The sequence below is a fragment of the Cannabis sativa genome, chromosome X, assembly GCF_029168945.1.
Source record: "Cannabis sativa cultivar Pink pepper isolate KNU-18-1 chromosome X, ASM2916894v1, whole genome shotgun sequence".
Taxonomy (NCBI): domain Eukaryota; kingdom Viridiplantae; phylum Streptophyta; class Magnoliopsida; order Rosales; family Cannabaceae; genus Cannabis; species Cannabis sativa.
The window spans coordinates 9,001,112-9,012,551 of NC_083610.1; the positions used below are offsets into that span (position 1 = coordinate 9,001,112).

General features: G+C 35.2%; 2 protein-coding genes across 2 annotated transcripts; one reads left to right on the plus strand and one right to left on the minus strand.

Moving 5' to 3' along the window:
- Positions 1-3,862: 3,862 nt before the first annotated feature.
- LOC133031832 (zinc finger protein ZOP1-like) lies at positions 3,863-6,939 on the plus strand. Its single transcript, XM_061105548.1, has 5 exons — positions 3,863-4,199; positions 4,674-4,874; positions 5,808-5,892; positions 6,025-6,120; positions 6,230-6,939. The coding sequence occupies exons 1-5, from the start codon at positions 4,191-4,193 to the stop codon at positions 6,589-6,591; spliced, it is 753 nt and encodes a 250-aa protein (XP_060961531.1). The 5' UTR covers positions 3,863-4,190; the 3' UTR covers positions 6,592-6,939.
- Positions 6,940-7,603: 664 nt separating this feature from the next.
- LOC133031996 (probable carboxylesterase 12) lies at positions 7,604-10,756 on the minus strand. The gene is made up of 2 exons (XM_061105803.1): positions 9,913-10,756; positions 7,604-7,929 (listed from the first exon to the last, which is right to left on the minus strand). Exons 1-2 carry the CDS (start codon positions 10,754-10,756, stop codon positions 7,604-7,606), a joined length of 1,170 nt encoding a protein of 389 aa, XP_060961786.1.
- Between the last annotated feature and the right edge of the window lie 684 nt (positions 10,757-11,440).

An 11,440-nucleotide genomic window follows, 5' to 3' on the forward strand; every position in this document is an offset into this window, starting at 1 on the left:
TATCCTCTACGAGCTACGAAAGGCTTCTCCCCAAGCACATCATCCAAAGTCTTATGTTGTTGGTGCTGATTTTAGTTCAAACTCATCACTTGCCAAGCTTGAAGGCAAGTATAACAACAATTTTCAAGTTTTCTTGCATGACGCTTATTACGGGCGTCAACCGCTTGTTGATGTGGCGTTCAGGTAAGTCCTTCTCACCTTGAATATTATATCACATTGGGGACAATGTGAATCTTTAGTTTGGGGGGAGGGATTGAAAAATTTTTATTTTCTGCACTTTTAATTTTCTGCTTTAATTTTCTATTTTAGTTAGGAATTGGCAATAAGCTAAAAGATAACTGTGTGCTGTTGTTTAATGTAATGTGCTCTAAAATTGCAAAATAACTGTGTGCTTAATTTTGTTAACTCTTTGGATTAGTTTGGATGCTTGTATAACATGTGTAAGAATGCAATTTGATGATCTGTGAAATATGTTATAATTGTTTTACTATGGTTTGTGGTAAGATTGACTGGATAGCTTAGAACTTGCATGTTTTATTCTTTTGAGGCGAAATCCTTGACAACATTCAATAGGAATATGATTTAGGCATTTGTTGGATAGTTTGAGCCTTTCAAGCCTACCATGAAATGATTATCCTTAGTTAACCCTCTTGAGCCTAAACTTGTTTTGTTCTTCACCTGTTGGAACCGAAATATGTATCCACACTGTTAATTTTGTCCTCACTATTTTATCAATGATATCATAAGCTATATAATTAGTTTGGGGGAGCAAAATACATGGTGTGAGAGAAGATAGAAAAAAAAACTTGCAAGATTGAGAAAAAAGAGATAAGTTGTAAGATCAATATCACTGAAAAAAAAAAGAAAAAAACATGATTCAAGAAAAATAATAAAATTCAGTGATGTTGGGAAAAGAAAAAAATTTCTCAATCATGGTTAGTTGTGGGAACACTTTGGGAAATCTGAAGTTAAAAGAAGCTTGTGGGTTATTTGTTGTGCTTACGACATCTTTAGCAAAAAAAAAAAAAATTTGTTTTTCCTTTTCCAAATATCTAAGCCATACTTTATAAACCTCAAAAAGTCCTATTGATTCCGAAAGGATGTTGTCAACATTAGTGGAGAGAGGTAAGCATGCAAGCATATGAGTTATCGGGTAGTGGAATGGTTGGAAAGAGTAAAACCATTATAATATTGTTTCGAGCGTCAAGTCATCTTGTGTTTGTGCAGTATGTGACAAACTGAGCATCTAAAATAATTGTTAGAGTTGGTGGAATTGAAATTCTAGTTTGAGCAATAGAAGAGAACAACACATGAGGCAATAGTATTGTGATTATCTGATAGCGTAGTTAGTAGATTAGTAGTTAGTAGTATTTATCTTACTCGAGGGCGAGTAAGAATCTAGTTTGGGGGAATTTGTTAGGCTAAAATTAGTCTAAGTTTCGGGTCGTATTTTCGGTTAGTTTTCACTCTTTGTTTCTAGTTTTAGGACTATTTTACGCTTGATTCTTTTGTTTCAGGTCCTCGGGTGTTTAAAGAAAGTATTTACAAGAATTGAGGACAAGTGGTGAAAGAATTGAGAAGAAAAATAAAAAAATTATGTTGCTGCCAAATCCTGTCGCGACGGGCAATATCCCAGTCGCGACGGGAACTGGCAGAAAGATTTTCAAGAATTCGCTGCTTAACCCCGTCGCGACGGGGGCATTGCCAGTCGCGACGGGGACCCCAGTGACGGGATTTTTGGGCAGTTTCGTAATTTCACGAATTTTAAAGATGAGATTTGGTTTAAATAGAGGGAGTTCGTGAAAATTAGGAGGCATTCAGAATTGGAGCCCTAGAAACAAAGGAGGAGGCTAGAAGAGCGGCTTGTGGCGACCCGGATCAATTGCTTCAACTAGTTCTTTCTCTTCTCTTTAATTTTTCTATGTTCTTTTCTATTTCAATGTTAATTATGGATTTGATTATGGATGTTTTGAACTAAACTCCTATTTAGGGAGAATGATGAATGTTGTTTAAGTTTTTCCTAGTTAATGAATAATTGCCATTCCTCCATCTTGATTGTGAACACTATTCATATTTGTGTTTAATTTCCATGTGCAAGATTGATCACCTTTTACATGTTTTATGATCTCAATTCGAAATCTGAAAAAGTGAGAATTGAGAATGCTAAAATTGGATAGTCTAGGTTTTGATGTGAAACGAAAGTATTTACATAGCCTTTGTGACATTTAGATTATTGCTTAATGCTGATTTCATGTTAGTTTAATTAAGAGATTAATTAGAGAGCATGAGATTTAGAACCTAGAAGATCTGAAAAGAGCTAGGTTAATTTATAATCTGTCATTCACTTCAAGAGAAGGATAGCAATTAGACATTAACATTGGTAACTTAACAACAGGATTCGTCTCCCTAATCTCTCATCTTGATTAATATTCACTTGTTTCTTTAAGTTTCTTGAATTTCTTTCTTCCTTTTTCAATCATAAATACTTTTGATTTGCCAAATAGAATTATAAGTATAGTTTAGTAGTAATTAATCCAATTCCCTGTGGTTCGACCTCACTTGCGTGAGTATACTACTTGATTGCGTGCACTTGCGTAGTAATTAATAATTTTCGCAACACTTACATTTGGTTAATTTTTTTTTTCTAAACAAATAATAACTAATATTTGTAGGATATGACAATTTTTATGATATCTCTAAAGGGAAATTTGATTTTATATACTTAAAAAATTAAAAAAATTTATTATTAAACGAAAAATTTAAACCCTAAAAAAACTATACCTTTTTTTTCAAAACCCCAAAAATACCCCCCTCACAATTCTCTCTCTGCATCATCTCTCTCTCTCTCTATCTCACCCCAACCGCCCACCCTCACCCACGATCAACCCCAACCCAAACCACCCTCACCCACGGTCGTCGACACCCTCACCCACGATCAACCCCAACCCGAACCACCCTCACCCACGAAAACCCCAACCCGAACCACCCTCACCCACGAATCCCAACCCCAACCCGAACGACGGTCGAAGCCCAGTTCACCGGCGGTCCCACGAATCCCAGGCCCCCCATCACCGACGGTCGAAGCCCACGAATCCCAGGCCCCCTCTTCACCGCCGGTCCATCAAATCGAAAGCAAAAAAAAAAAAAAAAGGAAAAAAAGCCCCAGGTCCGATGGTCGGACCATGGGGTCCGATGGGGTCCGACCAATCGGACCCATGGTCCGACCATCGGACCCCTCTCTCTAAGTCTCTCTCAAATCGAATGAAGAAAAAAAAAAAAACCAGGTCCGATGGTCGGACCTGGGGTGTGGGATGCCGAGATAGAGAGAGAAAGAGAGATGCTGTGAGAGTTTGAGGGTATTTTTGGGGTTTTGAGAAAAGTGTCATATTTTTGTTAGTTTAAAATGTATTGGTTTAAGAATAAAATAATTTAGTTTTTTAATTATAGAAAATCAAATTTCCCTCTCTAAAATACCCCATTTACATCACCCCATTTACACCATCGGACCACCCATCGGGCTACTTATCGGACTACCCATCGGACCACCCATCGGGCCACCCATCAGACCACCATCGGACCAAATTTGCTACCAATTTTTTTTTATGCTTTTGTACATACAAAAGTAGCATCAGGTGACAATCGGACCATCATCGGACCACTACCGGACCCCATCAGACTACCATTTTTTTTTTTTTTTTTTATGTTTTGCACTAAGAAAAAGTATGGGAAATTTGAGAGGGGTATTTTTAGGTTTTAGATGAAGTGGTCATATATTTTCAATAGTTATATGTATTAGTTTAAAAATAAAATATTAGGGATACGATAATATAGAAAATCAAATTTTCCATATCTAATGCAGCCGTAGTTTTCTTTTTGGTGGAAGTGTTAAACTCAACCCTACGTTATATTCCTACACTTTTTAAACGCCATAGACACCATTTTGGGTTAATTACTTCTCTTTTGTAAACTTAAACCATATACTTTGGTCGAAGGCAGTCAACAAATTCCCGCTCTGATACTTTCGGATAGTGCATATCCAAATCCAACACCCCTGACTCACCGCCACTACTACCACTGCCGTGTCTCTGCGATTCCTTCATTGTTATTCTACCCAGATTTGTATTTCAGCCTTGCAAAATCTCCGGTTTGCCGCCCTAGGCGGTCTGATTTAGCAGACCCAATTCGCAACCATGACTGAGGTATTTCCTGCGATCCACTTTCTGTTACTTACTTCTCTGGTTTCACACGAGCTGATTATATAGATGTAGCCAAATTTATTGTTGAATTGGGTTTGTTACCGATGTAGTATATTGACCTATATTTGAGTGAAAATTTTGTTCTTTATGTTGAATTCGATTCATTTTTGTTTGTTTCAAATTTGTTAATTCATTAAAAGAAAATTTCAACCTTGTTTACTAATTGAGGGTTCTCACAAAACTGTGTTGATCAAAATTTAATCTCTACACCTTATATTTGCCGAGAGAAATAGATGAGGAATATCTTTGTTTTGTATTACTGCCGACAAGAGTTATTCTTTTTCAATTCAAAGGCATCCAAATTTTGTTTATTTATTTATCTCTTAGTTCATTTCACCCATAGTAGCCCCTTTAGTAGAGTTAAATCTTTGCCAATGGCTTTCCTTAATTATTGGTTTTTTTTTTCCTATTTTGCAGTATTGGGTTAGCCAGGGTAACAAATGGTGCGACTTCTGCAAAATATACATATCCAATAACCCGAGCAGCATTAGAAACCATGAACTTGGTCAGCGTCACAAAGATAATGTTTCGAAGAAGATTGCAGATACGCGGAAAGACAAGGCTGCTAAGGAGAAGGAAGAAAAGGAAGCAGCCCGGCTCCTGGAGCAAATAGAAACAGTGAGTATTAATAGATAAATGGCTTTGTTATAGTTGATGCAATGCTTGCATTGTATCAATTCTGACAAATTTGGTTACTGTTGTATCAATTGTGACTAAGACTGCTTCTAGTCTGGAACTATATTTGTTGATAAGAACTTAATTTCTTCATATGCTGGTAGACAAAATCTTGTTATAGTATACTCGTGTAAATCTGCCTTTTCCATCAATTATTACATAGTTTTAAGGATGTTGGCAATTTAACTAAGAAATGAGAATGTGGTTTAGATTGTTCTATGTTCTAGTAATCACTTGGTACAAAACAATTTAGCTAGTGTGGGGACTAAAGTAACATTTGTAGTTCTTTGTAGTTTATTAATGTGTTCTGTTCATTTTGTATGCTGGTGGATGAAATTATGGATCCATAATAAGCATACATAAGCATACACTATATTTTTAAATAGCATATATTTATATACATGTTTCATTCCTCAAACCTCTCTCGTTGTAGGAAACTTCAGAAAAAACTTCTGGCCTTTTTTATAGTTTATGTATGTAATAGGGCACAGTTGACGATTTATTGAGAAATCAGAATGCATTTAGAGATTGTTTTGTGTATAAGATGAACCAAACGAATTTGAAATTCCAGGCAAATAACTATGATCAGCTCAGTAGTGAGGACTACTTAAGAACTACTTGCAGGAGAAATTGTGAGAGTGATTTCAAGTCAACACAGACACATTAGAAAAGAAATTTGACAATTAGCAGGAAATTATTAAAATGTATTATAGACAGACAGTTGTCGATGTGAGTTAATTTGAATAAGGAATATGGAAATGTGCCTTCATCATGGAGGTTGAGATCATAAAAAACTGATAAAATCAGATTTAGCATAATATTGCCTAATGTATTCTAAATTTAAATGCTGATTACCTTAATCTTAAATGTCTGCAGAAAGCTAAGCGCAGCTATCAGAAGGACGTGGCAAACTTTAAGGAGGCTAGAGATTCTCATGAATTAGATGTAGATGATCAAGAGAGTAAGTTTGCAATCTGCATATATTTATTGGGAAAAAAGAACAGTAGATTTAAAATGCCCTTTCGATTCAAGCAAGCATGGTTTTATTTTGATCTGGAACTGTTTAAACTGAAACAGCTATGAATGATAACAGAATGGGAGTATGACAGCACTTCAGGGTATTACTACAATCAAACAAATGGTTTTCATTACGATCCAAATTCAGGCTTCTACTATTCTGATAGTATAGGTACATAACTACGGTTGTTAAACTTTATTTCTAACACATGATATGTAATACTTTCCTTAAAAGGTCTCATATATATGTTTTGATTATCAATTTTGCATAAATGTTACAGGGAAGTGGGTGTCACAAGAAGAGGCGCATGCGACACCTCAGTTTGCCTCAAGTTCTGGATATAAAGAATCAATTTTTAAAAAGCCAGCTTCAGCTTCATCGTCAGGCATAGCTAAAGGAAATACAAACGCTGCTAAAGGTGAAGAAGGGCCTCCACCTGGGCAAGTTGTTTCAGCTTCTTTAAACCCCATGAGATCTGTTAAAGGTGCTCCGTCATCTCTTACTGTTGGCAAAAGAAAGAGGCAAGATGGGAGGCCGAAGGTGGTATCGAAAGAAGAAACAGCTGCACTCAAAGCAAGGGAGGCTGCAAAGAAGAGAGTGGAAGAGAGAGAGAAGTCATTACTTGGCCTTTACAGACATTAGTTTGACTGCCTGAGGAAGCTCCCACCGTTGGCATCAGAATTCTTTCCTTTTATAATTTTTTTAACTGAATATTTGTTCTGTAACATTCCAGTGCATAGGTTGGGTTACTCTGTATAATAGCTCTTTATTATTGTAGCAGAGAAAAGCTCTTTCATTATCAAATCTTCTTACAGTTGCCTGCGTTTGGTGATAAACATGGGAGGTTTATGGGCCTGCTCAGCTGCTCTTGTACTATTTCGTTGATTATGTTTTGTTACTCATTAAAGGTAATTTACTATGGATCTGGGTCCAAAGTAACAACGCTTTTAACTGTTGGTTTTACTATTTTTACTAATGAACTTACACAAATAGCAGAGGTTTTGATTTTTTTTTTCTTTCTAAAATGTGGTAATTTTTAGGGTTTGAGTACTCTAATGAGCACATTTTTTGTGTGCCCTTATTCTTGGGGTTATCACTAGGCCCTCTCTTTTCTTGGACTAGTGGGGTAGCTAATCCCCATAGTCATCGAGAGTTTTTTTGCTAGCATTGATGCGAGTAGACGCTTGAGGTATGTGGTGTTTTCTTTAGAATGTTTTGCATGATTGTCTCACTAAAACTTGTCATACCATATATGATAGCAAAATTTTGACTTACATCATATTCAAAGTACATAGGAATGTAAGATATTTCAAATCTCTTCCTTGATTGAAATTAAAGGACTTAAAATTTACATACTTCTTAATTCGTTTCCGACAATGGTCATCACAGTCTCATTTGTAATACTTCCTCAAGTACTTGGCGTTCTAGGCTTGCGGTACCACAGTGTTGTCTATGCAGGTTAGCTTATACGTTCCAGGTGAAATGATCTGTGCTATACAGTAAGGACATTTCCAGTTTGTTCCCAGCACACCCGCTGTGGGGTTTTTTGTATTTGGAAGGACCTTTCTTAACACTAGTTCCCCGACCCAAAAGGCATGTATTCGCACCCTAGAGTTGTAGTATTAGGCCACTCTCTGCTGGTACACGGCTACCTTCATCTGAGCTTTCTCCCTTTTTCCTCCACCGAGTACAAGCTCTCCACCAATGCCTCCTCATTCCTTACTTCCTCGAATGTCTGGACCCTGTGAGAGTTTATTTCCCTTTCCTCACAATATGCTCCTAGTAAGTCTCTGAACTGAATATCGTTATCAGTGATGATTTTATAAGGAACTCCAAACCGGCAAATAATAAACTTGTTGACGAAGGAGGCTACTTGCTTGACGGTTATGTGAACTAGTGGTCTTGCTTCCACCCACTTGGTGTAGTAGTCCACCGCCACAATTTCATCCTTCGCCCTTGCTCTACTCGTCGGTAGTGCTCCTATTAGATCCACCACATAGCAAAGAGCCAGGGACTTGTCAGGCTGGTGAGTTCAGCTAGCGGGGGCTAGCTAAAATTGTCATGTTTTTGGTACTTGGGTGATATTTTTATTAGCTGAAATTAATAAATATAATTTTATTAGCATGTTATATATTTTTATTTTTATTTATTGTTATTATATATATTTCTATTGTAAGGTATATATTTTTTGTTATATAGTATACACGTTTTATTATATAGTATATCATTTTATTTCAGATCATACATGTTTAGTTTTTATTTTATTATATATAAATGTGTTATATAATTTTGTAGGTATGGTATAATTATTTTATGGTTGTATATAATTTTGTTAATATAATATTTTTTTTTGTATAGTATTTGTTGTGTATGTATATTATTTATTTAAGATAATATTTAGTTTTTATTTTATTATATATAAGGATTATATATAATTTTTTTTTAGTATGTATACATATTTTATATATAATTTTGTTAACATAATATATATATTTTGAGTATTAATTTAGTATTATTATAATTTATTTGTAGTATATAATTTTATTATTACGGTTTATTAATTTTCAACTGTTGTATATATTTAATAATTTAATATATTTATTATAAATATATTATTATGAAATAAAATTAGAAAAATTCTACAATGCACCCCTTAAAAGGGTTGTACCAATACATCTTTATCCGTTTTACTATCCAAAATAATTTTTTAGTCAATTTTTTTCTCATGGTGATGTAAATTACAATTATTTAAGACAACCTGCAAAATTTTAAGAAATTCGAAAAAATTTAATACGTCGAAAATTACATTCAAACAGAGTGTGTTGTACGCTTGACTATTTTATTTTATACGCGTGTAAAATAGATATTTGAACGTAATTTTTAATATTGTAAATTATTCCAAATTTCTCAAAATTTTGTAAAATATTTTAAATAGCTATAATGTACATGAATATGAAAAAAATTAGATTAAAAAATTCTTCTTGATGCCAAGACAAGTAGAGAGTGCATAATACATCTCTTTTAAGGGAGTGCATTGGAGAATCAGCCAAAAAATTATATAACTTAATTTAATTATTATATATTTTCTTTAAAAAAAATTAATGTATTGTAAATATATTTTTATAATTTTTATGAACTAATTTATTGTATTTAGCTATTTTATTAATATATTTTTTAAAAAATATTTACTAATATAATTTCTAAATTTAAATTGATTTTACATCTCAACCCTAAAAGCATTCGAATTATCGATTAAAGGATTTGAAAATTAGGACAAATCGATGCAATGATTGTAATAAGAAAGTTAGATTGACGGTTTTTGGCAATGTTTATTGTAGTCGTCATCGTTTGCTCGAACAACATGCTTGTACCTATGATTTCAAGGGTGTTGCTCGGAAAAACCTCAAATTACCTCTTATTTGTGCTGAAAAATTAGAGAAGATATTTTAGTTTTAAACATTAATATTTTTTGTACAAAAAAATCATGAAATCAAGTTGTCGACTGCAGAACGGGACTGTTCAGTTTCTTTAAAAAAATTGTGGAGTGCAGGACGGGACTGTTTACAAGCTTCTCAACCCGAAAAACAAAGGTGATGTTATGATGCTGATGGTGGCCGCGGTGTGGGATAAGGTGGTGGAGCCGGGAGGATGTTATATCGCAAGAGTAAACCAAAACAGGGAAAAAAGGAGTTCTAACTGCCACATATATAGATATATAGATTGTTGGCAAAAAGTATTTTTTTGAAAGAAAGTATCTGCTAAGTATTACTATTGATAGACCTATTAATGAACGAAAGCAAAAGCTATCAATTAGCCTTTCACTTCAAGGTTTTTTATGAGAGGGATTTCTTTATAATATTTGTTACAATAATAGATGAGTACTTCTCCATATTAGAGACTGGCATGACTAGGCCTGATTCAAGAAGGAAACCGTCCTCTTCATCACGTCCCGAGCTTTCTCACTTTCTGGTTTTATCAAGTGAAAATCATGGCCCTCCCCTTCAATCTCCATAATCTCCACCAATCCACTCCACCCACTTTTTTTCAACGCCTCGTAGTAAGCCCAGCCTCTGGCCTTCAAACTATCATTCTCAGCAACAAAAACCACCACCTTGCTGCATCCCAGTTTCGCCAGATTCGGGTCAGATAGCGGGTTCACCAGCAGGTCACCAGGTCCACTATAAGATGGGAAAATGTAGTCCAGCAACTCGTTCCGTTCTTCATCACCATCGAAAAACGGGAAATACAGGATCAGTCCCACGGTTCTCGGACCATCAACGGCGGCTCGAAGTACAATATTATTGGCTAAAGTCCCACCCGCACTATCTCCGCCCACGAAAACCCTCTCGAGATCGGCGTATTGGTTGATCCACTCTTCCGACCCATGTCCACGGTAATGGGCCGCGACCCACTCAATCGCTTCCCATGCGTCCTCGAAAGCGGCTGGTAGGGGATTCTCTGGAGCCCTTCGGTAGTTCACTGACAAAGCGATGACGTTTGCTTCGGCGGCTACAGAAGCGACGAAGGCGCTGAATATGGGAGAGAATGGCGATCCAATAACGAATGCACCGCCGTGGTAGTATAGTAGGAGAGGTAGCTTTTGGGTTGGATCAGATATTTTTGGGAGGAAAAGCCTGGCGGAGAGTCCGGAAGCTGGTGAGATGACGATGTCCTTGGATCGTACTCCGTTTTCGGTGTAAGGGGAGGGGAGAACGGTTATGTCTCCGTCGAAGCGGTCAACTGTGCCGTCTTTGTAGAGTCGGAAGGAAGGGAACTCGACAGCCACCTCTTTGGAGGAGTAATCCATATTTTGTACAAAATTGGAATGGAATACTCCTGTTCTTTTGTTTTTATGAATAATAATAATGGTTGGTTATATTGATATTGGATGGTGTGTCATTTTTTTAAATATTTTATTTGTTTATTTTGTCTTTTTATATATGTTTCTACTTTGTAGAGTATAATTGTTAGGAGCGTGGGAGGTGGGTTCTTAGGCGATCTCCAATGCTGGCAACGGGTAATGTTATTTTTCTCGCCCACTAACTATTTTTTATACAATTTAAACATAATTTATTTAATATATCTTTATCTTTATATATTAAAAGTGCCTATCTAACGGCATTTCTTGGTTTAACATTCTTGGTTTAACAGAATATACTTAAAAATAAAAGAATATTCTGTTAAATTTAACGATTAGGTTTGATCTCCCGTTAAAAAATAAACCCAATAATTAAACCCAAAAAATTAAACAATATTTTAAATAAACAATCTTTTAAATATTAATAATCTCTTTTTAAATTAAAAAAATCATCTTAGCCACATATCTCTCTAACAAACCTATCTTGGGAGAATATTATATGTTTGTGCTTATTTTTAGTTTTATTTTTAATTTTACCACCAAGAGGAGAAGGTTGAAAAATATTAGAATATGAAAATATTATTGGTGCTTATTAGTAATTTGCAAAGAATGTGAAAGTCTATAAATATATAG